We start from the raw sequence: 26,297 nt of genomic DNA on the forward strand, positions 1-26,297 counted from the left end.
CTCTTTCCCCTGCCCGCCCTCTTCTCTCCCCCACGATCGATCATCGATCCCATTCCCTTTCCTTTTTTGCTTTTAAATTTACCTCCAGTCCGGCAGCGCCAGTAAAAGCGCTTCTCTTCACTGTGTCCCGCCTTCTTCTGACGTCATGACGTCAGAAGAAGGCGGGACACAGTGAAGAGAAGCGCTTTTACTGGCTGGGAGCGCTTTCACTGACGCTGCCGGACTGGAGGTAAATTTAAAAGCAAAAAAGGAAAGGGAATGGGATCGATGATCGAGCGTGGGGGAGAGAAGAGGGCGGGCAGTTCGGACGAGCGGCGGCGATCCCCAGGCGGAACTAGGTCAAGGCTGACTGAGGCGCGCCACGTGGGGCCCCCCTAAGCGCGGGGCCCTATGCGGCCGCCTCGGCCTAAGACCGGCCCTGACTGTGCTTTTTGGTAAACAGAGGCTTGGCCTCATGGCTTCCAAGCCCACAGTTGCTATATGGCTGAAGGAGACTATCGTGTCAGCTTATTTGCTTGCAGGGAAGCAGGCTCCTCAAGCCTTGCGAGGTCATTCTACGAGGGTGTACAGTGACATTCTGGGCGGAGACTGCCTTACTGTCTCTGGCAGGTATTTGCAAAGTGCTGCATACCTTTGCCAAGCACTACAGGTGGCATGCTCATAAACCAGTTTTAGGGCTTCGGTCCAGAGGGCAGCGGCACCAGGATCCCACCCACTCTAGGGATTGCTTTTAAATATCCCACAGGTTCTGGAATAGTGAGAAGCTATATAATGGAAGGAGAAATTAGGTCTTAACTAATAATTTTTTTCCCATTATCCTTCCCACTATTCCAAAGGCCTGCCTGCGGTTTCTTAGATGTTTAGTTGGTGCAAAGTAATGGGTCAAATAATGACTGTCACCCTGCATGGGACTTCCTGCATATCTCTTGTTCTCTACAAGTTGTCAGATAATTGGTCCACACATGCTTGCTCGTCTGGTTAATGTTAACTAGTAAGTTGTTTTAAGGTGGTTGTGTGTATGTTCTGAGTTTCTCCTTATTGCTTGTCTACATAAATACTGAGGAGGTGGACTTGATGCCAAGAGTTGTCTCGGCTCAGTTTTCAGTTCTCTATCTCTACCTGCTGGTTGTTGGACACAAATCAAAAATATCAACATCAACACCATGGAAACCTGAATGCGGAGTACCACAAGGATCACCGCTATCACCAACCCTCATTAATTTAATAATGATACCACTAACCAAAACGCTATCCAACCAAGGACTCAACCCATACATCTATGCAGACGATGTCACAATATACATCCCGTTCAAACATGACATAACCGAAATCACAAATGAAATCAAACAAACACAGCCTCCAACTAATGAACTCATGGGCGGAGACGCATTCCAACTAAAGCTAAATGCAGAAAAGACACAATGTCTCATACTATCATCACAATATAACACAAACAAACCCAGTACCATAAACACTCCAGATTACACCCTTCCGGTCTCAGACAGTCTGAAAATTTTGGGAGTCACAATTGACCGAAATCTTACACTTGAAGACCACGCGAAAAATACAGAAAAGAAAATGTTCTACTCAATGTGGAAACTCAAAAGGATCAAACCTTTCTTCCCAAGGGAAGTATTCCGCAGCCTAGTACAGTCAATGGTGCTAAGCCATCTAGACTACTGCAATGCCATTTATGCCGCATGCAGAGAACAAATCATTAAGAAGCTTCAAACCGCTCAAAACACAGAATAATATTTGGGAAAGCGAAATACGAAAGCGTCAAACCCCTAAGAGAAAAGCTGCACTGGCTCCCATTAAAAGAGCGAATTGCGTTTAAAGTTTGCACCCTGGTCCACAAAATCATTCACTGGGAAGCCCCGACCTACGTGTCAGACCTCATAGACTTACCTACTAGGAACGCAAAAAGATCAGCATGCACATTCCTCAATCTCCACTACCCCAACTGTAAAGGTCTAAAATACAAATCCACATACGCAACCAGTTTCTCCTACATCTGCACGCAACTATGGAACGCATTACCGAAAGCCATAAAAACAACGCAAGATCTAACCAGCTTCCGAAGACTACTAAAAACTGATTTGTTCAAGAAGGCATACCAATAACATTCGCCCTCAAGAATAAATAATAAGACTGCACTTGAACCAGAAAACCGAACTCATTTCAATTGACTAACCTCTCTGATAGTAACGAACAAGCACCACCAATCTAATCCTTAAGTCGAATATGATCTTTCTATAGTATAGTAGATGACTTAATATATACAATCCAATCTATTACTCATGAACAGTATACAATGCTATAACGTATTCTCCTTTTCCCTGTATGTATGCACCTTAATGCAATGCCTTTGTAATTCTGTTACCCGGAAATGGCACCCGCCATTACGGCAAATGTAAGCCACATTGAGCCTGCAAATAGGTGGGAAAATGTGGGATACAAATGCTACAAATAAAATAAATAAATTATCCCACAGTTTCTGGAATAGGGGGAAGGACTAATGGAAAGAGATTATCAGGTAAGACCTAATTTCTCCTTTTCAGCTATCGGTTATATTTTCTGCAAAAATAGACTACTGGGGCTACAAGTGGGCCCATAGGCCACGTGTTGAAGTCTACTGTCCTACCCAGTCTTCCATGTACAGTTTATAGTCTGGTATAACTAGATCCCTACAAAGTTCAAAGGCAAAAAAAATAAGAGGTCCAAATGCTGCAAACCAATAGTTCCAAAAACAGAGCAGCAAATACTAAGCCAGGAGCTGTATTTAATTTTTTCATAAATTTAAAGCAACCTTAATCAAAGGTGGAATAAAGAAGTCCAAATCACTTTGTCATAGTCCACATGCCCAACATGTTTTGGCACCTAGTACCTGCTTCAGGGGCAAATTCACAAGTATATATGGACAAAAATCCACCTAAGGATAAAAATGAAAAGAGGGGTATAAGAATTGCATTACAGTGCTATATTCTATTAAAAGTAAAAAAAAAAAAAAATACATTAGAGTTGCAAAGAACCCCCCCCCCCCCAAAAAAAAAAAAAAACATACTTTACCTAGGCAGTCACCTAATATACTTATAAGGTTGCACATGTAAGGTTATCCAGCTCCTGATGTAAACTATAAGAGAATATAAAAGCTAAAACATAATAGGGATGTACGAAACAAGAACTGAGTAATTGAAACTACTCCCAATTGAAGGGACTATCTAGTACAGGTCTCATGGATCGCGCATGGAAAAATAAAAGCATTACAGTAAATACAGGTCGAACAGAGGATTAAGGGGCCATAAGAAACAAGCCCCCCCCCCCCCCCCTCTGGACTTTACGGTTATAAACTCCTATAAGCTGACACATAGTGGACTGGCATATATATTAGGGCGAAGCGCTCTTATAATAGGATGAGTATCCACATAATCTGGTAGTAGGGGGAGGGGGTAGGGAGGGGAGGAGACTGTTAACAAGGTGGTGGATAGATGATACAATGACTGACAGTTATGTATGTAGCTTCTGATACGTTTGTCTATGGGGGAGCTAGTATTGTTTTATCATTATTATCTTGATGGAATATACTAGGGGAGGGGGGATAAATTGCTAAAGTTTGATGACTGACATTCATATTGTCTTTTGTTGTGCAATTCTTGATGTTTGACTTTCTGTCCACTTAAACCGTTAGAGATGTTTAATTGTCTTGTCATCAATAAAAATGTTGGAATATTAAAAAAAAAAAAAAAAAAAAAGGGAAAAGAGTAAACCAAAATAGAAAAGCAACTAAAAAAAAAAATACTCTTGAGTAATGACAATCAAAAAGCTCTAATAACCCCAAAACAAAATTATTTTATACAAAACTTAGTGGAGAAAAGACCTCGGTCAAATTTCACACATCAGAGGTTGGAAACATCTAATTACTGGTCAGAAACAACTCCACTAAAATAAGAATCAAAAATCCCAAAAACCTATAAAGAGCAAAAAATGTTACTAGCGGCTTCCCATGTTCCAAACCACCAATGAACAGTCTAGTCTTCAGTCATATAAATAACAAAAGAGATCTCGAGTGCACTTAATCTTCATGCATTATGATTCGTCATCAGAAGGCTTGACACTTATTTTCTCTTAATTTCTCAACAGGGATTCCCTGTTTCGCTTAGCTACTTCAGGGGATTTTATGACATGTTCTTCTTTTCATGGCTTCTCCACTTCAGTGTAGGGCTGCTGTTATACAGTTAAGAGGATTATCTAGTACAGATCTCTGAAAATGGAGCAGCCATAGAAATGTAACTGTTGTAGGCATAATAATTTTAAAAAATTTGTTTAAGGCAGGCTGGATAAATCTCTATTCCAAATTGACACTACCTAATAGTACAGATCTTAAGAAAAAGCATATCTAACTGGACTGCTAAATATGCAGTTGAAAGGGTCATATAGTGCAGATCTCCAAACCAGGGCAGCATAACACAAAAAAATATGAATGAATCTTTAAAATTGCATTAAAACAGTAGCTATAATAAGCACTGTTACATGCAAAAATTTGCATACAGCAAACAAAGTGAAAGTAAAAATCATATTGATTGAAAACAGATTAAAAACTGAGGAAAAACGGGGTCACGTGATGCAGTTGGAGCAGTAGCAACGCTTTTGTGCTGCTCCGCGGACCCTGCTCGCTCCCGGCGCCCTACGAACTAAACTGACCTCAAAAATACCAACCTAGTCCCGTTAGTGTTGCGGAAGGTGTATGGACCCATTCCTCGTTCCCATGCCGCTTGGAAGCACGAGGAAGAGCTCGAAGAACGAAAAAGAAAAGCTCCCGGTAGCGAGCGGTGAATCCAAGATGGCGGCTGCATCGCCGCGAGGCTGAATTTACCGCCAGACAGCTTGCGCAATTAGTAGTGGCGGTGAGTACAGCGCTGGAACCCCGATTCCTTACATTACAGGGGAAGCTGGAGAAATTAGATGGCCGGTTGGGTGAGATCACTAGCAGAACCGCGGAGGTGGAAAAGAGTCTCCGAAATTGAAGAGACTTGGCAACAACATGAGCCAGAACTTTCCAACCTTAAGAAACGCCTGGCTGCCCAAGAGGAGAAGCTGGATGAACTGGAGAACAGAGCCAGACGATGTAATCTTAGACTGGTGGGCCTGCCCGAAACAATTCCTGATAAAAATCTGGGCACATTGCTTGAAAGCTGGCTTTCTAAAGAATTTGCTATCTCAGACAGCAGAGGCCCACTATGCATTGAAAGAGCACACAGGCTGGGGAAACCACGCCAAAATGGATCAAAACCCAGAGTAGTAATTATGAAAGTTCACAACTATATCCATAAAGAAGAAATTCTACAGGGATTCCGTCAGAAAAGAGATTCCCTAACCTACGCGGGTGCCCAGATCCGCATATTTCAAGATTACTCAGCCAACACAAGAAAGAAGAAGAAAATTTCACCCGGTGTGTACAGCTTTGATTGAACAAAACACCAGATTTATGCTACTTTACCCTGCTACATTAAAAATCATGAAAAACGGGAAATGGATATCCTTTACATCAGAACACTCAGCACTGCAATATATTAACCAAGAACTGAAAAGTCAGGAAGCACCGGCTTGATCCGGTTTTGGACATGTGGTGGTGAGCATAACTTGTGATTGATTGTCCTGACGGGATAAACAATAATGTAAAGACTTTATACATAGAGGTTATAACTTTATAAGTTTAATTGTAACATTGAGGGGCCTGGGGGTGAGCGGGGAACCGGCATGCTGTGACTCTGCCTAGATGGGGTTATCCCTCTCGAGGCAACTTTGGGAACAAGGGGGGGAGGAAAGGGGTTTAGGTATAGGGAGGGAGGGGGGTGGGAGAGGATGGGAGGGAAGTGATAGGAGTGGGGATACGTAGCAAAATAGAGGGGAGGTTCTTAATAATGTCTGTTCTTGCATATGGAGTGTTAGGGATAATGCAAGTTCTCCCACACATTAAACCACACATTAAATCATACACCCTCCGGGGGAGGCTGGGCTCCCGGAGGACTACCTTGATGATATTTATAATAGTTTCAATGAAACAAAGAAAAGATTAGTCGATCTGGACTTAAAATATTATCATGGAATGTTTCAGGTATCACATCACCTGTAAAACGATATAAAATCCTGACCCAGATAAAGCGGCAAGGTATAGATATTGCCTGCTTACAGGAAACAAAGTTGTCTGACACAGAACACGAAAAACTCTGTCAACAATGGGTGGGTGAAAGCCACTTCTCCTCTTCGGGTAATAGGAAGAGCGGGGTAGTAATACTCATCCGTAAGGGATTACCTTGCACAACCAAATTAATCCACAGAGACACTGAGGGACGAATTGTACTTTTACAGATAAACTACCAAGGGCAAAAGTTTTACATCTGTGCAATATATGCCCCAAATGCTTATAGCCCAAATTTTTTCCAGACCCTTATAGCATTAGGACTGCAACATAATGATGCCCCTCGGGTCAAGTACTAGACCCGAGTCTGGATAGATCCTCACCCACGGCTATCCCAGGGTCTGGTAAAGGGAAAGGGATACCAGCGCTCTGTAAACATCTCCAATTAATTGACCCGTGGCGTGCCCTCCACCCTACCACAAAGGACTATACACATCAGTCTAAAGTACATTCTTCCTGGTCTAGAATTGATTACATACTGATATCACAATCCTGGTTCTTTAAAGTCCAGAAAGCCACTATCGGCCCTATGGAAATATCGGACCATAACATGATCTGGGTGGAAATTAACGTAGGTGGGGGGTGGTGGAGAGGGTAACAAATGGAGATTCCCTGCATATTTGTATCAGGATAAACAACTGCTAGCTCACCTGCAAGAAAAATGGCAATTATACGAAGATACAAACCTGATATCATGTGACTCACCTATAACATATTGGGAAGCTTCTAAGGCGGTTATGAGGGGAGAAGTAATAGCATTTCGGTGTGCTAGAAAAAAGCGCCTGGCGGCCGGGATACTACATTCAGAAACAGTATATGTGAAGGCCAAGAGGAAATACTTGAGTAACCCAACAATAGCCAATAGAGACTCAATGTCAGCAGCCCTAGTAGCATTAAATTCCCTGATACATGAGCAAGCAAAGAAACAATTAACAGCGCGACGCCTAAATTTTCAGCGATTTGGGAATAAATCTGGGAAACTATTGGCAAGGGTGGCAAAGGCAACCACTGCACAGCGATTTATCCCAGTGTTTGAAAACTCTAAGGGAGACAAACTTAACCAATTACAAGATATAGTAAATACATTCTATGAACACTTTACGCAGATGTATACTCCCAAAAATAGGGTCCAAGGCCCCCTGACTAAAGATTATTTAGAAGATGCAAAAATGCCACGATTGCCAGAAGAAGCCCGTCAAATATTATCTGCGCCCCTACAAACACAAGAAGTATTTAAAGTAATAAAAGCCTTACAAATAGGATCAGCACCAGGATTGGACGGCTTCTCCAATGAATATTATAAAATGCTGACACCACAACTGTGTGGAGCGTTGGCGGACTATTTAGATGCAGTGGTTGCTAGGGGATCCTTTTCGCCCAGAGAGAACGAAGTGTTGATTACCTTAATTCCTAAGCCGGGTAAACCTAAAGATCAAGTAGAATCTTATAGACCCATCTCCCTTATTAATGTTGATGTCAAGATCCTGTCCCGAATACTGGCAAATAGACTGATGTATCACATGCCAATGTTGATCGGAGAACACCAGGTAGGGTTTGTTAAGGGCCGTCAGGCGGTTCAACAGGTACGGAAAGCCCTCTTAGCAGTGGCGTATGGGCAGGCTACAGGAGATCCTCTCCTATTGGTTAGCCTAGATGCAGCCAAAGCGTTTGATAAAGTTAACTGGGATTACATGTTTCAGGTACTTGAGCACACGGGCTTGGATGGCTGGTTTTTAGATGCCACGAAAACACTATACAAAAATACCACAGCCCAAATATTAATAAATGGCACCAGATCTAAACCCTTTAGAGTGGAGCGTGGCACCAGGCAGGGATGCCCATTATCCCCTCTATTGTTCCTCTTATACTTAGAGCCACTCTTGCGCACAATGCTACTAGACCCGGACATACAGGGAGTCACACTACACGGGACATTAATAAAAACACTGGCCTTCGCTGACGATATGCTCCTTACACTTACTCAACCGAAGACCTCAGTCCAACGCCTACTAGAAGTCATAGACGAATTTGGGTTCTACTCAGGGTTACAATTAAATTTGCAAAAATCATTGGCCCTTTCAGTACAGGAAACAGTGCAAAAGGAGTGGGAGGGCCCTTTCCCCTTTCAATGGGCCGTGGGCACGCTCAAGTACCTAGGGGTTAATGTACCGAGGGATTTAACAAATCTGTACAAAGAGAATATGGACCCCTTGAAGAGGCATACAAAAGAAGCTCTGCAGGGATGGCAGGGCCTACCTCTGTCTTTGAGGGGAAGAATCACCATGTATAACATGTTTATTTTTCCCAAATGGACATACATCTTCCAGATGATTCCTGCTATATTGGGATATAAAGAGGAGAGGTGGCTACATAAAACCCTTACAACATTCTTGGGGCAGGGAAAACGTGCACGCATTGGATTACATAAACTTATGAGACCTTGTCTAAAAGGGGGGTTGGGGCTACTTGACTTAAAACTTATACCAATCGCCTGTAATTTGAGGCACTTATCGGACTGGTTTCGCTCAAGGGAGTTTTTCTCCTGCACGAAAGTGGAAACCTCGCTGATGGCCCCAATGGGATTTGCTTACTGGCTACATGCCCCATCAGAAGAACTCCCAAACCTGGGCCCATATAGATTTCTATTGAACCCTTTGCGGAAAACATGGAAATGGTTGAGTAAGAAAAACAAATGGAACAGTGTAGTGTCTCCACTACTACCCATTAAAGGTAACCTAGCATTCCCAGAGGGGGGGAAATCTGCTTTGTTTAGGAAATGGGAGATTTGTAGTATTAAATACTTATTTCAGGTGGTGTCTGAGACAGGGACCATTAAAACATTCCAGGCCCTGTGCACAGAATTCGGACTTGGACAGAAAGACTATTTTCAATATATGCAGCTCAAACATTACATATGAACATTGCCTGCATTGGCTCTTACTCAGCAAGTATGGGAATCCATGAGTGAGATGCTGGGCCTGGAAGCACAGTTAAAAGTACCGCTTAAGTACTTCCATCATCATCTAAGAGATTTACAGGGGACACTTGACTACACGCAAGTGTCACAACAATGGCATCAGGAGCTGCGGTGGAAACCGGACCCAGAACAGATCAAACTGTGCTTAATGGGTGTGTATCGGGTGACAGAGAATGTGACTTGGCAGGAAATGCACTACAAATTTATCATGAGACTGTACATATCACCACACAGGGCTTATAAGGCGACCCTGAGAACAACAGACGACTGCCCAAAATGTGGAACTGTGGGAGCCTCTCTAGGGCATATGTTTTGGTATTGCTCAAAAGTGACCCCCTTCTGGAAAAAACTGGGACAAGTATCGCAAATGTGGAACATACACTGGCAACCAACGCCAGGACAGCTATTTGTCTTTAGGATTCGTGGCAAGTCACCAGAGGGACTTAAAGAGTTCTTGAAAAGAGTAGTCTTGATGGGCAAACGTACCATACTACAATTGTGGCTACAACCAGACCCACCTGGAACACCGCAATGGCGAGGAGCCATGATGCAATGCTGCATGCTAGAAAAGAAAAAAGTGGGAGACTTAGCCTCGAAAAAAGGAGACCAGTTCTGTAAAATCTGGCTCCCGTTTTGGGACACTCTGACACCCGTTGCGAGAAGCAAGATATTGAACTGTTAACAGAACCGGTAATGGGAAAGAGTTGAGGGTGGGGATAGAGGGGGGGGGGGGGGAGTTGGGGGAAGAGGGAGAAAAATTATAAGCTTGATGACATCTCCTATGTATTGTTCGAATTATTTGATGTATTGTGTTCAAGTGTTATCAATAAAAATTGATATAAAAAAAAAAAAACTGAGGAAAAACAAATAAGGAAAGGGTTTGATTCCCACTGCAGCTTCTTGTGACCTTGGGCAAGTCACTTAACCTCCATTGCCCCAGGTACAAAAACTTTTGTGAGCCCTCTAGGGATACAAAAAGTACCAGCATATAATGTGTACAGAGTTGCTTATGTCTGGTAGCACTATAGAAATGATTGGTACTAATAGTAGTGAAGTCTAAAAAGGTGCTCAGAGGTGTCTACAGATCTCAATATATCTAAACCATGTGGAAAAGACTGCAAAAACAATCCAGTTAATAAATGCTAAAATGAAAAGGCATGTAAACATTAAAAATCACATTCTTACCTTAAGACAGGTACCCATGGGGGTGGTAAATAAGCTATAAATGTTAAATAATCTAAACTTGGTATGCCTCGCTTTAATGTATTTGCACAATTTTGGTGCCAAAAACATGACATCACTGGAAGTCAAAAAATGAAATCAACAAATGCTTGAAAAAAAAAAAAAGCTTAAAACACTGAGAGCCCATATCCATAGAAGTATTTAATGTTTCACATACCTGAGGCTTTATCACCCAGCCCCCAGTAATTCTAGTTTAAAGCCCTCTTCTGTAGGGGTTAGCCACTCTGCTGCTAAAGATACATCTCTTCAGAAGGAAATGTGAAGCTACTACCAGGGTCAAAAGCCAATGAGTCACCTTTTTTTCCACACTTGAACTTCATGGAAGTTTCTGAATGGATGAAGATGGAGAGGTCAGAGGTGGTGCACACATATATTCATGTGGTTAATATTAGGTGCATTGAAGTGCAGCGAAATTTAAATATCCCTAAGAGGGAGGATGGTGAATATAATTGAAGGAAAGCAGCCTCCACATTAGGACTATCCATCTAATCATAACTTAGAATTTGGTTGGAGAGCTCTTTCTCACTATGCTTTCTGGTGTTTTGGTTTTAGAAGAATTATTTGTATGCTTTTCTCCTCTTTGTTTTTTGTTTGCTCATATAGTTTAGTCACCTAAGTTAACTTTTTTTTTTTCTTGCATGTTTTCCAGGGGACTGAGAGGTGGACTAGCAAATCCAGTCTACTACAAGTACTAATCTCTATCCAAGGTGAGGGCATGGGGAGGGGAAACCACCCCTTGCTGACAGAAAAGATTAAGGCCAACTAGGTAAATATTTGTTTTTAAAGGGACAGAAGGCCAGGTTCAATGCCTTGTGGTTTAGAAAGTTTGTGTGTTTCTATCCAGAGACTCCACCAGCAAAGAATGTAGAACTTCAGTTTGCACTAAACTGTTCTGTTAATGTTCATAAACCTTGATCTGCAACACCCTCTGCTTCACCAAACGTCCACTTAGCTGCTTCATGCATCTTTTCTGATCCTGTATCCTCTCCCTACACTGGCAGCATACACTAATGGGAATCCTCCTTTTTTGGACATGTCTTGTTTTTATATGTAAAATAATTTGACTCCTGCTTTTTTTTTTTTCTATGCAGGACTCATCCTTGTGAATGAGCCTTATTATAATGAAGCAGGCTTCGACAGTGACCGGGGTCTACAGGAGGGATATGAGAACAGCCGCTGCTACAATGAGATGGCATTGATCCGTGTATTGCAATCTATGATGCAGCTTCTGCGTCGACCGGTAGAGGTCTTTGAGGAGGAGATCCGAGAACATTTCCATGGCTGTGGCTGGCGGCTTGTCAACCGGATAAATTCTTGGCTAGAAACCAGTGAGCTGGTAGAGCGAAACCATGAGCATACAAACAGCAGAGCAGACTCAATTTCCAACCTCTTAGCCTCCTGTACCCAGAGTGACAGCCCAACAAATGTATTGGTACCAGGAGAATGCAGTAATGCTTTGGAGAAGGAGGCTGAGAGAGGAAAAATGGAATGTTTAGATTCAGCATTGGACAGGAAGGAGTTAGACGATTCTGGGTGTGGAGCTTCAACCCAAGCTGTCAGTGACACTTATCAGTATTCAGACTCTGAGAGCGCAGGGCAGGGCAAGACGGTAACTCTGGCAATAGATGAGCCTAGAGCAACCCAAGAAACTACATTGCAACCTAGTGTCAAGCCAAAGAAAAGGAGAAAGAGCTACCGGAGCTTCTTACCTGAGAAAAGTGGTTATCCTGACATTGGCTTCCCTCTCTTCCCACTATCCAAGGGGTTCATTAAGAGCATCCAAGGAGGCCTTCAGCAGTATAAGGCTGCTTTGATTGAGGCCAATATCCCAGAGCGCAGAGAGGACAAATAAAGAGAAAAATGTTGGAACATTGACATTAGAGCAGCAAGTAGCTGGAAAGGGAAGCTGCATCTTTCGCTCTTCCATTCTCCTCCGTGATGTTGTATGCCTTGATTTCTTGGTTATCCAGGCTCAAATAATCACATCATTGCCTCTCACTCTTCATCATCAGGTCAGGAAGTTGTTTACAGAAATTCAGGGAAAGGGAATTTTCATTTCTGCTGCTTAAGTGTGAGAATGAAATGGAATATTATTAAATCAACAGGATTTAGACTTGGAGGGCAGGGATGGAAGGGAAGGTAGCCTGTAAACTGGTTTCTTGTATGCAGAAAGGACTGTGAAGGGTTAATGGAAGCTTGAAGCCTCTCCACTGACTCTCACCAGGCTTGTGTGATTCAGGACATATACTTTGATCATTAGACCAACAGTGTGCTCATGAGGAGTCTTCCATTCCCTTATTTAGTAGGAAGAGGGGCTTGGTTTCAGTTGCATTCTCTCTCTCAGGAAGTCTGGCCCTCTAATTCTCTTGAAAGGAAGAGGATTGGTACTTCCTGAAGAGTGAGAATGCCACTGTCCTGTGCCTGAGAACGTACATAAATAAAACCACTCATGTCCCTAGTGTTTTCTTTCCTGGTAGATTGGGGTTCATTTTGATAAACACTTAAAAACAAAAATCAATATTTCTAACATAATGGTGTGGGTGGTTTGTGTGGGGTTTTTGTGTGTGGGTTTTTTTTTTTTTGGGGGGGGGGGGGGTGAGATACTGAATATTTATGAACTGCACTATGGGTGGCAGCGGCTGCTTTCCTGATTTGGTTTCCCTACTCTTGCAGTCTAGCAGCAAACAAAACTCATTTGGAGTATTATTGATCTGGCTCCTGCTGCATGATTGTGGCCCACTGGAAAAAAGTGGGTACAAAGGTCAAGACCTGGAGAAGGTCTTCTGATCTGAATATGTTATGCTGCTGAATGTAACTTAAAAAAAAATACATACTCAGAAGTACTAACTCCTTGCTGGCCCAGCCTCATATTTAATAGTGGAACAAATTTTTTTTAAAGCAACTTCTTGTCTGATACTTATAATATTTTTTTTTTTGTTTGTTTTATGTTGGCATAAATCACTGTTAGTTTTGTTGCTCTGAGTGTGTTACCAGTGATCTGTTGCAGATAGGGGAGCTCTGAATGTAGTACATGATATATTTTTTAAAGGATTTTCCCCATAGGTACAAATTTGTGTTGTGCAATTGTGAGAGGCCTGACCTTGCACTCCCCATGTTCATGTGTTAAATAGTGCTATAAGAGGTAATGATGTATTGGGTTCCTCTCAGCAGCTACCTACTGTCTTTGAGCAGCCTGTGTATTTATTAAAGCGTACAGATTTTAAGCTAAGATTTCTCAAAGTCTGATGCATGACGATCATACCATGCCTACAGGATAGCTCATGCCGAATTTAAACATTTTGCCACTTGGGACTTATGCCTCTGCCAGCTTTTAGTGGTAAGAGGAACCGCCAACCTTTCCTGAAATAGCCATGCTTCCCTCTCCTTCAGAAGCATTGATTTGTAGTATAAAATTCAAACTTTCCCACCTTCTCAACACATCAGTTAATTTTCAGAGCTGCCTTTTCTTCATTCCAGATCTCTTAAGATGTATTACACATTTTGGGTTGTCTTAGTATGGCAGGAATGTTTTTGTTTAAGGTAAGGTTTTCATTCCTTATCACTTTGAAAATGAAACCTCCTGCAGGGAGGTTAAGATTGAGATTAAGATTGTAAAAGGTGGTGGTTTCACTATATGTCTGTTAAATCATAGCTGTGCAAGTAAATAGCAAATCATGGATTTAACTGAGTTGTTCTAGTTTAAAATAACCAAGCACAGTCATCAGAGCATTGTTATCCTTACCCTGCTACTATGGAGGACTCTTGGTTGAGATGATGTAAAAGCTGGTTCACATCATTCCATTACTTTTGATGTCGGAGCATTATATCTGAAAGATCTTAGGTGTCTATGGGCTGCCACTGTAGCTTGGTAGGTGATAATGCTGTGCTGGTCACAGCGATGGTTAGCGTCAATAGTGGGAATTTGATGTAGAAAGAGAATGTTGGTGTCCAGGGCCAGTGATTTATACCACAAATAGTGGGGGGGGGGGGGGAGGGCAAGGTGGCAATAAGGATCTATCTAGATTGGTAATAGGAAAATCAGCTTTTAGCAAGTCACTAAGGGCTTGTTTTACAAAACCATGCTAGCTATTCGTGTGTGGCAAATGAGAGGAAGCCCACTCATTTGCTGCACTGGGAATTGGTAGTGCGGCTTTGTAAAAGAGGCCCAAGACGTTAAATCAAGGGCACTGTATTCTTTTCTAATTCCTGACTTGGAGAAAGTGCTGTTTCAGTAAAGTACACAGAGCTGAACATTATAATTCCAGACTAACCTTACCCTGGTTATATACAGAAAGTAAACATTTTAAGATAGAGGGTCAGTTGGACTCCAGAAATTGCAGAGAGACTTGTACTTGCAGGCTTCTGAGGTTCTTCCAGTTTGTCGTCATTCTGCACTTGATTTTAGGTTGCTTTTTACAGAACTAGTTATGTGGCACTAGGCTGTTCTACACTGCTGTAGAATGAAATCTGGCGCATACAGTGAATCCAAGTCCATATTTGTTCAGAAGTAGCTTCTATTTACTGAATTCACACTGACGTGTCAGATGAAAGCATTCAGGTGATCTGAGATGCCTGTATGATGCCAGTGGTGTAGACAGTTACCAGCCTGCTGACTCTCCATCTCGTTTGGGATCCTGTCAGACTTTGCATGTTGTGTATTTAAGAGTATACAGTCACTTTACAACCCCCTTTCACAGAACATCTCGTGTTTAATAAACCACTTTGGGATTATAATTCCATGAAGACTACAAGAGTTGCATCTGTCTCCTGGTGAGAATGCACCAGCCTATACATCGTCCTCCTAGTGCATGATTTTCTGTACCCCACATTTCATTCCCTTGCCCTTCTCTACCATCCCTGCTCACTAATGAGCACAGAGGTTTACACACTTTTTTTTTTCCTAAGCTTTATTTTTTTTTATGTGAAAGAATGCCGTCGGGGCTATTGAGCACACTTACGTAGCTTTGTTATATGTGTACTGTGTAATAATTTAAGGGTTATAATGTTAGTAACGGGCAAAAAATCAAAATGGCCAAAGCATGATCTATATTAGCCTTAAAATTGGCTAAATGACTGTATGGTGTAAATTAAAGTGAGACATAGCCTGCAACCGTTTTTAAGAAGAAATTATTTAAAGAATTCTACAGTCTGTAGCCTAAATTACTGTACAGTATTTAATTCTGGGGACTGGAATTAATTGAATCTTGCTTAGCTATGTACTGTAACATGCTGAATGCTTGGTTCTTTACAACATATGTATAAATTGGTTTTGTTTTTACAAGCGTGTTTTGTTTGGCTAATGTGAAAGAGTGAGGAGCTGTTGTCATTAAAGTTACCTCTGTATACTGCATAGAATGCTGCCTTTCTCTTACAGGTAGTGTGAAATCTGTTTGTACACCAAAAACCTTGCAGAGCTAGGTCTTCATTCTCCAGGACAGGGGATCTGTCGTCATATATATATGTGTTGTAGGACAAATCTTTAGTTTATAGAAAGCAATGGGATGAAAGCAAGCTGCTGTTTCTACATCTTAAAATGAAGATATAGTGACATTACTAGCCGTTTTGATAATAAAATATATAAAATACTGAGGTGGGTCATGCTGACTGCTGTTGCATTACACTTGATACATTTTTTAACTTCCTGAGGAAATGACCTCCTTTCCAGTGAAACACGTTCAACAGCAAGGTCCAGTTTAATTTATTCATTCATAACCCATTCATCTCTCTTTACAAGTGGGAACAAGAGATTTAGAGTGGACAAAGACGTGTTTGGGCTGGAGCAGAAGCAAATAAAACATAAAGCATCTTGTAGAGTCCTGGCTTGAAGGGTGTGGTCATATCCTTTGACCTGTTTGGAGCTTTCTTTTTGTTTTGGCTAGAGTAGATCTTAGGTAATGCAGCTTTTTCCAACGTAAGTTTTACTGAAGTCTACCTTTTCTGGTGCCCAAGCCTCAAAATGCAAAAGTCAGGATGAACATTCCGGTCACCTAGAGCAGTGTTTCTCAAGTCTGGTCCTGGACTACCCCTTGCTAGTCAGGTTATATGCATGATAGAAAAGTGCATATAATGGAAGCAATGTGTGCAAAGCAAGTTCATGTATATTCATTATGGATATCCTGAAAACCTGACTGGCAAGGGGTACTCCAGGACTGGACTTGGGGAAACACTGACTTACAGCACCATGTCTCCATGGGCTGCCCAATTTTGTAGATATGGTGCTTAATTTTCTGTATGAACAGTCTCCAGTGCCATTTCACCACTTTTCATTCAAACCTCCAGAGCAGCAAGGATGTTCTGCCCCAGCCCTCACCCCCCCCCCCCACCCCACACCACACACACACAGCTTGGAGGGATGAGCACGGAGCAGTCACTGCTCCAAAATCCAGCCCGCCTGTTGTTCCTAGCCCACCCACCCACCTCCTTCCCCTGAAGCCACAGTTCATTTACCTTTTCCATATAAGTATAGTGAAAATCTAACATTGAGGTATGGCAGTTGTGTGCTTCATTAGACTAAAGATCCACTAAGCACAGTAGTCTCTCATCACAGAGTCAAAGCTGGAAGAAACGTGTAAGAATGGGGTGGAGGGTAGGATGTAACAGGTCTCTGGCATCTCTGTAGTGTAATAGCGCTGTGCACAGGTCTGTATAGACACAAGATGGATAGCGCCTGCTGTTTGGCACTTACATTCTAGTCTAGTTATGCAACAGCAAATAGCCTTGTGACTGAGACTGACATGCAGTTTAAGCAAGGACAGATGTTTGCCTGGAATATTTTCAGAGACAGCTCTTCTATAACTTGTTATGGGGGTCATTTTCTAAAATTAAGTCAGAACTAGAAAAACTATCTTGAAGATCCAAAAAGAAGAGTAGGGTAGGACAATGGAAATCCACAGAGAAGCCAAAATGAAGTGTCTCAGTTCAAAACAAGAGGTATATTGATAGTAACATAGTAAGTGATGGCAGATAAAGACCTGAACCCATCCACTCTGCCCAACAGTCATACTCATTATCAATTCTTGATTAAATCAACAATGAATGTGATATATATATTTTATCACAGTCTTTCTTTGGTGTTGTAGAACATAGTCCACAATTAAACTGACTTAACACGGAGCTGTATTTCAGTGGTCACCTGCCTCAGAGGTGACAATCTTATGGAATGCTGTCAAATTGTTTAGTGCTGCACTATCAAAATGGCTTTATGTGCAATTCCAAATCTTATCCACCATTATGAAAATGAAGGAAAAAAAAAAAAGCTGCCTTTCTGATGTCACATGTGTGTGTGTGTGTGTGTGTGTGTGTGTGTGTGTGTGTGTGTGTGTGTGTGTGGTCTCATAAAATGTTGACTGGTACAAAGTATATGCAGTGGACATGATGGTGCCCCCTTTGGTAGTAGGAATGTACAGGGATGGAGCTTGGGCAGAGCTAGCATTGAGTTTGCAAGTATGCACATAAATGATAAAATATTTTAATCTATGTGCATACTTAAATTATAGATGCAGACGTTTACATTCAGTGTGGGTGTAAATGTCTGCCTACAATGTAGGTACAATTTCTGCCTCTTACACTAATATTTTTTAAAGACAAGTATGTACATAGATTTATAAATCTGACTTAAAACAGGGTGCCTGAAAACAGGCTTACACTAGGTATACAATTACCCTCTATATATCAAAACAAACTCTATCTGAGAGAACAATTGTAGCCCAGCAGGGCTACTTAGTCCTACTGGGCTACAATTAAGTAACAAAAAATTTAAGCTGCCCTCACCTTTTAAAACAGAATTATGCATCCAGTTTAACACAGGCCATCTATCACAAGAAAGTGTGATTCTCCCCAAATGTTTTGTTGGCTTCCAAAAAGTAGTCAATGCTTAAATGTAGAATTTGGGGGTGGGGGTACTGATGCACTGTATTTCCAAGATACTTTTAAAAGCTGATCACGCTTCCTCCCAACCTTCCAAAAACTCGCGTGGTAGGACTTCAACTGTTTGAGCATGCAGATCTGCCACAGTTAACAGCCTTTGCTAAACAGTATACAAGTACATAAACATTGCCATACTGGAACAGACTAAAGGTCCATCAAACCCAGCATCCTGTTTCCATTTGTGGCCAATCCAGGTTACAAGTACCTGGCAAGATCCCAAAACACTACAATACATTTTATGCTGCTTATCCTAGAAATAAGCAGTGGATTTTCCCTAGCCATTTTAATAATGGCTTATGAACTTTTCTTTTAGGAAGCTATCCAAACCTTTTTTAAACCCTGCTAAACTAACTGCTGTGCTGGGACTACATTCTCTGGCAAAGAATTCGAGTTTAATTACACATTGAGTGAAATATTTTCTCCAATTTGTTTTATTTTAATAATTTGTTTTGATGATTCTGCATACAAGACATAACCACAAAATTCCAAATATTGAATCTCGTAACATGTTTACCAACATTCAACTCAATCATCAAAGAATTTTTTTTTACTTTTCTCCCACCTCCATTCCTATAGTTTAGTATTACCCCATATGAACCATTCTGCTATATTACCACATTTACACCCATCTCCAACCCCCCCCCCCCCACCCCTTCCGAACTTTCCTCCATACTTCAAGGATCCCCTTTTACCTAAGTCCCTATCTGATCATCATTGACTAATCAACCTGTTATGATTACCAATTTATTATTCATTTTCTGATAACATCGCCTTCTCAAGGTTGGCCTCTTTCCCTCCCTGTCCTTTCACCCAAACCTCTCCAGTAAAGAATTTCCAATTCGTTTTAAATGTATTACTTTGTAGCTTCATTGTGTGTCCCCTAGTCCTTGTATTTTTGGAAAGAGTAAACAAGCGATTCACGTCTATCTGTTCCACTTCACTCATTATTTTATAGACCTCTATCATGTCCCCTCAGCAGTTTTTTCTCCAAACTGAAGAGCCCTAGCCGCTTTAACCTTTCTTTGCAGGGAAGTCGTCCCATCCCCTTTATCATTTTTGTCGCCCTTGTGTGTACCTTTTCTAATTCCACTATATCTTGTTTGAGATTCATAGTCAAGTATTTTTTTGAAAGAATAAACAAGCGATTGACTTCTACCCATTCCACTCCTCTCATTGTTTTTTAGACCTCTATCATGTGTCCCCTCCGCTGTCTTTTCTCCAAGCTGAAGAGCCCTAGCTACTTCAGCCTTTCCTCATAGGGAGGTCGTCCCATCCCCTTTTTCATTTTTGTCACCCTTCTCTGTACCTTTTCTAATTCCACTATATCTTGTTTGAGATGCGGTGACCAGAATCACACACAATATTTGAGGTGCGGTCGCACCATGGAGCGATACAAAGGCATTATAACATCCTCATTTTTGTTTTTCATTCCTTTCCTAATAACTGACATTCTATTTGCTTTCTTAACTGCCACTGCATCACACTGAGTACAGGGTTTCAACATAGCAATGCCTAGATCCCTTTCCTGGTCGGTGACTCCTAATGTGTAGCTTTGCATTACGTAGCTATAGTTCGGGTTCCTGTTTCCCCACGTTCATCACTTTGCACTTAATAAACATCATCTTCCATTTGGATGCCCAGTCTCATAAGGTCCTCTTGTAATTTAACAACTTTGAATAACTTTGTGCTGTCAGCAAATGTAATTACCTCACTAGTTACTCCCATCTCTAGATCATTTATAAATGTGTTAAAAAGCGGTCCCAGCAAAATTTAAAAAAAAAAAAGTCCCAGCACAGACTCTTGGGGAACCCCACTCTCTACCCTTCTCCATTGAGAATACTGACCATTTAACCCTACTCTCTGTTTTCTATCTTTTAACCAGTTTTTAATCCACAATAGAACACTACCTCCTATCCCATGACTCTCCAATTTCCTCTGGAGTCTTTCATGAGGTACTTTGTCAAATGCCTTTTGAAAAATCCAGATAACAATATCAGCCGGCTCCCCTTTATCCACATGTTTGTTCACCCCTTCAAAGAAATGTAATAAATCGGTGAGGCAAGATTTCTATTCACTAAATCCATGTTGGCTTTCTCTCATTAATCCATGCGTTTGAGTATGCTCTGTAACTTTGTTCTTTATAATAGTCACTACCATTCCGATGTCGGGTTCACGGGTCTATAATTTCCTGGATCACCTCTGGAACCTTTTTTAAAAATTGGCGTTACATTATCCACCCTCCAATCTTCTGGTCCCATGCTTGATTTTAAAGATAAATTATATATTACTAACAATAGTTTTAAAAGTTCATTTTTTCAATTCTATCAGTATTCTGGGTTGAATACCATCCAATCCAGGAGATTTGCTACTCTTCAATTTGTCAAATTGTGCTATTATGTCCTCTGGGTTTATAGAGATTTCATTCAGTTTCTCTGACTTGTTAGATTTGAATACCATTTCTGGCACTAGTATGTCTCCCAAATCTTCCTTTGTTAAGACTGAAGCAAAGAATTTAATCTCTCCCCTATGGCTTTTTCTTCCCTGAGTGCCCATTTTACCCCTCGGTCATCTAGCGGTCCAGTTGATTCTTTTGCCGGCTTCTTGCTTTTAATAGACCTAATTATACCTAAATAAAATTTTTACTATTGTGTTTGTCTCTTAACACAAGCTTTTTTTTTTTTCAAAGTCCCTCTTTGACTTCCTTATCAGTGCTTTGCATTTGACTTGTCATTCCTTATGTAGTTTGTTATTTTCAGTTGGATCCATTTTCTGATGGATTTCTTTTTTTTTTTTTAAGCTCTTCTAGCTTCCTTCACCTCACTTTTTAACCATGCTAGCTGTTTGGTCATCCTTCCTCCTTTTTTTAATACACAGAATATATTACTACTACTACTACTACTTAACATTTCTAAAGCGCTGCTAGGGTTACGCAGCGCTGTACAATTTAACATAAAAGGACAGGCCCTGCTCAGAGAGCTTACAATCTAAAGGACAAGTGAGTAGACGATACGATGGGGGCAGTCAATTTGGGGCAGTCCAGATATCCTGAAGGTAAGAGTTAGGTGCCGAAGGCAGCATTGAAGAGGTGGGTTTTAAGCAGAGACTTGAAGATGGGCAGGGAGGGGGCTTGACGTAGGGGCTCAGGAAGGTTGTTCCAGGATGGTATTTTGAACAGCATCCTTGCCTGATGTAAATGTTTGACCTTCGCAGCTGCTCCTCCAAGTTTTTTTTTTCCCCACTGTTCTCATTTTATCATAGTTTACTTTTTGAAAGTTAAATGCTAACATATTGGATTTCCTATGTGTACTTATTCCAAAGCTGAAATCTGATCCTATTATGTTCACTGTTATCAAGCTGCTGCACCAGATCCTGCACTCCACTATGGATTAGGTCTAGAAGTTTTTCTCCTCTTGCCTCCTGTACAAGCTTCTACATGAAGAAGTCCTTGATTTTGTCAAGGAATTTTACCTCCCTAGTATGCCCTGGTGTTTCATTTATCCAGTCAGTATCAGGCTAATTGAAATCACCCATTATTATTGTGTTGCCCAGTTTGTTAGCCTCCCTAATTTCTGATAAGATTTCTAGGTTTCTACATTTCTGTTCATCCTGGCCAAGTGGATGGTAGTACACTCCTATCACTATCCTTTTCCCCTTTACACACATAATTTCAACCCACAGCGATTCCAAGATGTCTTATTTCCTGCAGAATTTTTAATCTATTGATACAAGATCCTCCTTAACATGCAGTGCTACCCCCTCCATCAATTTAATCTACCCTATGATATAATTTGTACCCTGGTATCACAGTCTCCCATTGGTTATCCTTCTCCTAGCAGGTCTCAGATATGCCTATTATGTCTAATTTTTCATTTAGTGCACTATATTCAAACTCTCCCATCTTACTTCTTAGGCACATTTCAAACTGTTTGTTCCTATGTACATCTTGCTCATCAGTTGTTAGTGTTAATTTGCAATCTTTTGTCTTTTTCTTTAAAGACACCTGGTCTGCATTGCAACCTATCTGGATCCCATATCTTTCCTGTTTTGGTGATATCTTTGAAAGATACCTTGTTCTGAACGACCTGTTGGCCTTCCCCCAGGTTCTAGTTTAAAAGCTGTTCTCTTTTTTTTTTTTTTAATGCCAATGCCAGCAGCCTGATCCTACCTTGGTTAAGCTGGAGCCCATAATTCTGGAATAGGCTTCCCCTTCCCCAGAATGTTGCCCCTCCTCCCTGCACCATTGCCTCATCCATGCATTGAGACTCCAGAGCTCTGCCTGTTGTGTTGGGCTCCACGTGTGGAATGGGGAGCGCTTTGCAAAATGCTACCCTAGAGGTTCTGGATTTGAGCTTTCTACCTAAGAGACTAAATTTGGCTTACAGAACCTCTCCCACATTTTCCTATGTGATTGGTATCCACGTGTACCAAGTCAGTTGGTTCCTCCCCAGCACTATCTAAAATCCTATCTTGGTGACAGGTGAGGTCTGCCACCTTTGCAGTTGGCAGGCAAGTGACCAATCATGTCCACCAGCTATCCTAGAAATCCTAACCCTTCCCTTTGTTGGATATCTTATTGTTATGGGTTAGTCCACTTGTGTAAATTCAAATTTAGATGGGCATTTTTACCATAGTTGTATAAGAACATAAGAGTAGCCATACTCCATCAGCCCAATGGTCAGTCTAGCCCAGTAGCCTGCTTCTAACAGTGGCTAAACCAAGTCACAAGTACCTGACAAACCCAAATTGTGGCAACATTCCATACTACATTCCTAGAGCAAGCAGTTGATTCCCCATGTCTGTCTCAATAGTAGACTATGGACTTTTGTTCCAGGAACTTGTCCAAAATATTTTTTTTTAACCCAGATATGCAAACCAATGTTACTACATCCTCCAGCAAAGAGTGCTAGGGCTTAACTACTCATTGAATGAAATATTTCCTCCTATTTGTTTTAAAAGTATTTCCTTTTCTGTGTAACTTCCTTGAGTGTCCCCTAGTCTTTGTACTTTTGGAATAAAGTAAAAAATTGATTTACTTCTACTTGATCTATACCACTCAGCATTTTGTAGACATCAATCATATCTCTCCTCATCTCTCTCTTTTCTAAAAGAACAGCCCTAACCTCTGTAAACCTTTCTGCATATGAGCTGAGTTCCATTCCCTTTATCATTCTGGTCCCACTTCTTTAAACCTTTTCTAATTTTACTATATCCTTTTTGCGATATGGTGACCAGAACTGAACACAGTACTCACAGGTTGCACCATGGAATGATACAGAGGTGTATTTTCAGTCTTATTCACCTTCCCTTTCCTAATAATTCCTGGTATATAATACTTTCTAGGGGTAGGCGGTTCCCTAGGAGAATGAGAAGGGCTTTTCAGCAGTAGCTCAAGGTTGAGTTCCTAAAGCAATAGTGGTTTACTGGACTTCCCAAAAATCACAGCGAGTCGGTGGCATTTGAACCCTGGCTATCACCTACTACTTGGGCAACTCCTTCCCTCCTGTGTAAGAGCCTTTGACACAATTTCCAGAAATCCAAGTATCACTCTTGCTCCTCTTCTACATAAAAGTCTGGTGTCTTAAGTTAAATTTCACATTTCTGGAAGTTTATACCTATAGCAAGATGTCATTTTGCCCTGTGCACTACATTATGTTTTGGGGTTTTTTTTGTTACATTTGTACCCTGCGCTTTCCCACTCATGGCAGGCTCAATGCGGCGGGCAATGGAGGGTTAAGTGACTTGCCCAGAGTCACAAGGAGCTGCCTGTGCCTGAAGTGGGAATGGAACTCAGTTCCTCAGGACCAAAGTCCACCACCCTAACCACTAGGCCACTCCTCCACTGTTGCTACTATTTGAGATTCTACATGGAATGTTGCTACTACTAGAGATTCTACATGGAATGTTGCTATTCCACTAGCAACGTTCCATGTAGAAGTCGGCCCTTGCAGATCACCAATGTGGCCGCGCAGGCTTCTGCTTCTGTGAGTCTGACGTCCTGCACATACGTGCAGGACGTCAGACTCACAGAAACAGAAGCCTGCGCAGCCTTCTACATGGAATGTTGCTAGTGGAATAGCAACATTCCATGTAGAATCTCCAATAATAGCAACATTCCATGTAGAATCTCCAGTAGTATCTATTTTATTTTTGTTACATTTGTACCCTGCGCTTTCCCACTCATGGCAGGCTCAATGCGGCTTACATAGGGCAATGGAGGGTTAAGTGACTTGCCCAGAGTCACAAGGAGCTGCCTGTGCTGGGAATTGAACTCAGTTCCTCAGTTTCCTAGGACCAAAGTCCACCACCCTAACCACTAGGCCACTGTCATTTACATTACCTCTTATATGCAGTAGGTTAGTTGTAGCCCTAGAGCTAATAACTCATTGTAACTGTGAAAGGGGACTGAGGAAACTTCCTGCTTCCTCGCACCTTGGCATGTATCACCAGCTGCCATTTGATTAACTTTATACACTGGAGTCGGACTGCTCTGAATATTTACATATCCAGAAGCTAAAAAGTAACTATTGATTGAGTTATATTAATAAGGCAAGGATGGTTTTCCTGCTTTTGATTTTAATGGGTTGAACAGTAGTGTAGCCACAGGTGGGCTAGGGCCCGCCCACTTAGAGCTCAGGTCCACCCAACACGGTAGCCGGTGGGGATCCCAAGCTCTGCCAGCTAAAAACTTCCCCTTGATGGTAACGAAAAGACTACGCTCCATGATACCGGCACCTGTGCACGATCAGTTTTCAGTGCCCGTCTGCTGCAGCCTGCCAAGGTGGAGAGAAGCATTTTCCTATTAGCTGAGATATATTTTTTTGGAGATGGGGGAGAGAACACTTGTGTCAACCCACTTCTTGCCTAGGCCCACCCAAAATCTGTTTGGCTACGCCCCTGGGGTTGATATGTGCCTTACTAAGATGGCAGGTTTTTCCTTTTGTTTTCAAATGCTGTCTCTCCATGGAACAGACATGAGTTGTGGATATTTCTAGTTGTGTGGGTTAAAAAAAAAATAGAGGGGGGGGGTGTTAGTTCTTGGACCTATTTCGTTAAAGCAGCAGCTGTCTGAATGCCAATGGACATAGTTTTACAGGGAAACAACTTTTAGGTTTTTAACATATTCAAATGGTACTTACTAGCTGTAGTATGCAGTACTTCTATGCTTTATGTGCAGAAATCAAGGTTTTCTTACTGTTCAATAAACCTTATTCCTCAAATGTGTGCAATTACTGTATCTAGAAATTAGCTAGATACCGTACCTGGCTCTGCTGCCACCCTGGCACTCAGGTTGTCAGGATACCCACATTGCGTATTCATGAGAGATTTGCATGCAGTGGAGTGGTGAGTATAGTCTGTGCTTATACACTGCACAATTTTGGACCATTTGCATAGCAGGCATAGAACTAACATACGCAGAATTTCAGTGGTCCAATTTCATGAAACTTAAAGCTGATAACATAATTTGTAGGGCTGATGTAACAGTCTACTATCTATTCTTTTTTTTTTTTTTAATATATTCTATGATAAAAAGAAAAGACATGCTGAAGTTGTTCGCTTCTTTCCCAGTTTTTCTATGGCTTGATGCAGCTGAGTCAATGAGCCATGGCGTTCACTGTAGCACCTCATGTTCCTTGAAAGGCTCATTTCCAAAAAAAAAAAAACTAAAGAAACCTAACTCCATAATAACATGAAACAAAAGCATAGCACTGTGTTAAAAGCATAAGTGTAAGAAACAGACCCCTGTGTGTCCAGATTTCATAGCAGAAAGGCAACTGGCTGTGGCCAGGAACAATTCAAACTGTTTTAAAATCTGACCCCCCCCCCCCCCCCCCCGCCTCCATACACATGTCTCAAGTGATGAATCAGAAAAGAGGAGCAGTACTAGAAGTAGAAAAAAACAAGGCAGCCAGCAATTTCCCCCCCCCCGCGCCGCCAATTCAGACCCCTATGAAG

The 26,297-nt window shown here is 41.6% G+C and overlaps 1 protein-coding gene across 2 annotated transcripts in view; it reads left to right on the forward strand.

Moving 5' to 3' along the window:
* Positions 1-12,980, forward strand: part of UBE2O (ubiquitin conjugating enzyme E2 O) — a 126,713-nt gene extending 113,733 nt beyond the window's left edge. For both annotated transcript variants that reach the window (XM_030208196.1, XM_030208195.1), the window contains 2 exons: positions 11,068-11,125; positions 11,510-12,980. In XM_030208196.1, the coding sequence (XP_030064056.1) occupies positions 11,068-11,125; positions 11,510-12,270 (819 nt within the window). In that variant the 3' untranslated portion in view covers positions 12,271-12,980. The remainder of the gene's footprint in view (positions 1-11,067; positions 11,126-11,509) is intronic.
* Positions 12,981-26,297: the final 13,317 nt, after the last annotated feature.

This window comes from Microcaecilia unicolor, chromosome 6 (genome assembly GCF_901765095.1).
Source record: "Microcaecilia unicolor chromosome 6, aMicUni1.1, whole genome shotgun sequence".
In the NCBI taxonomy this organism is placed as follows: Eukaryota; Metazoa; Chordata; class Amphibia; order Gymnophiona; family Siphonopidae; genus Microcaecilia; species Microcaecilia unicolor.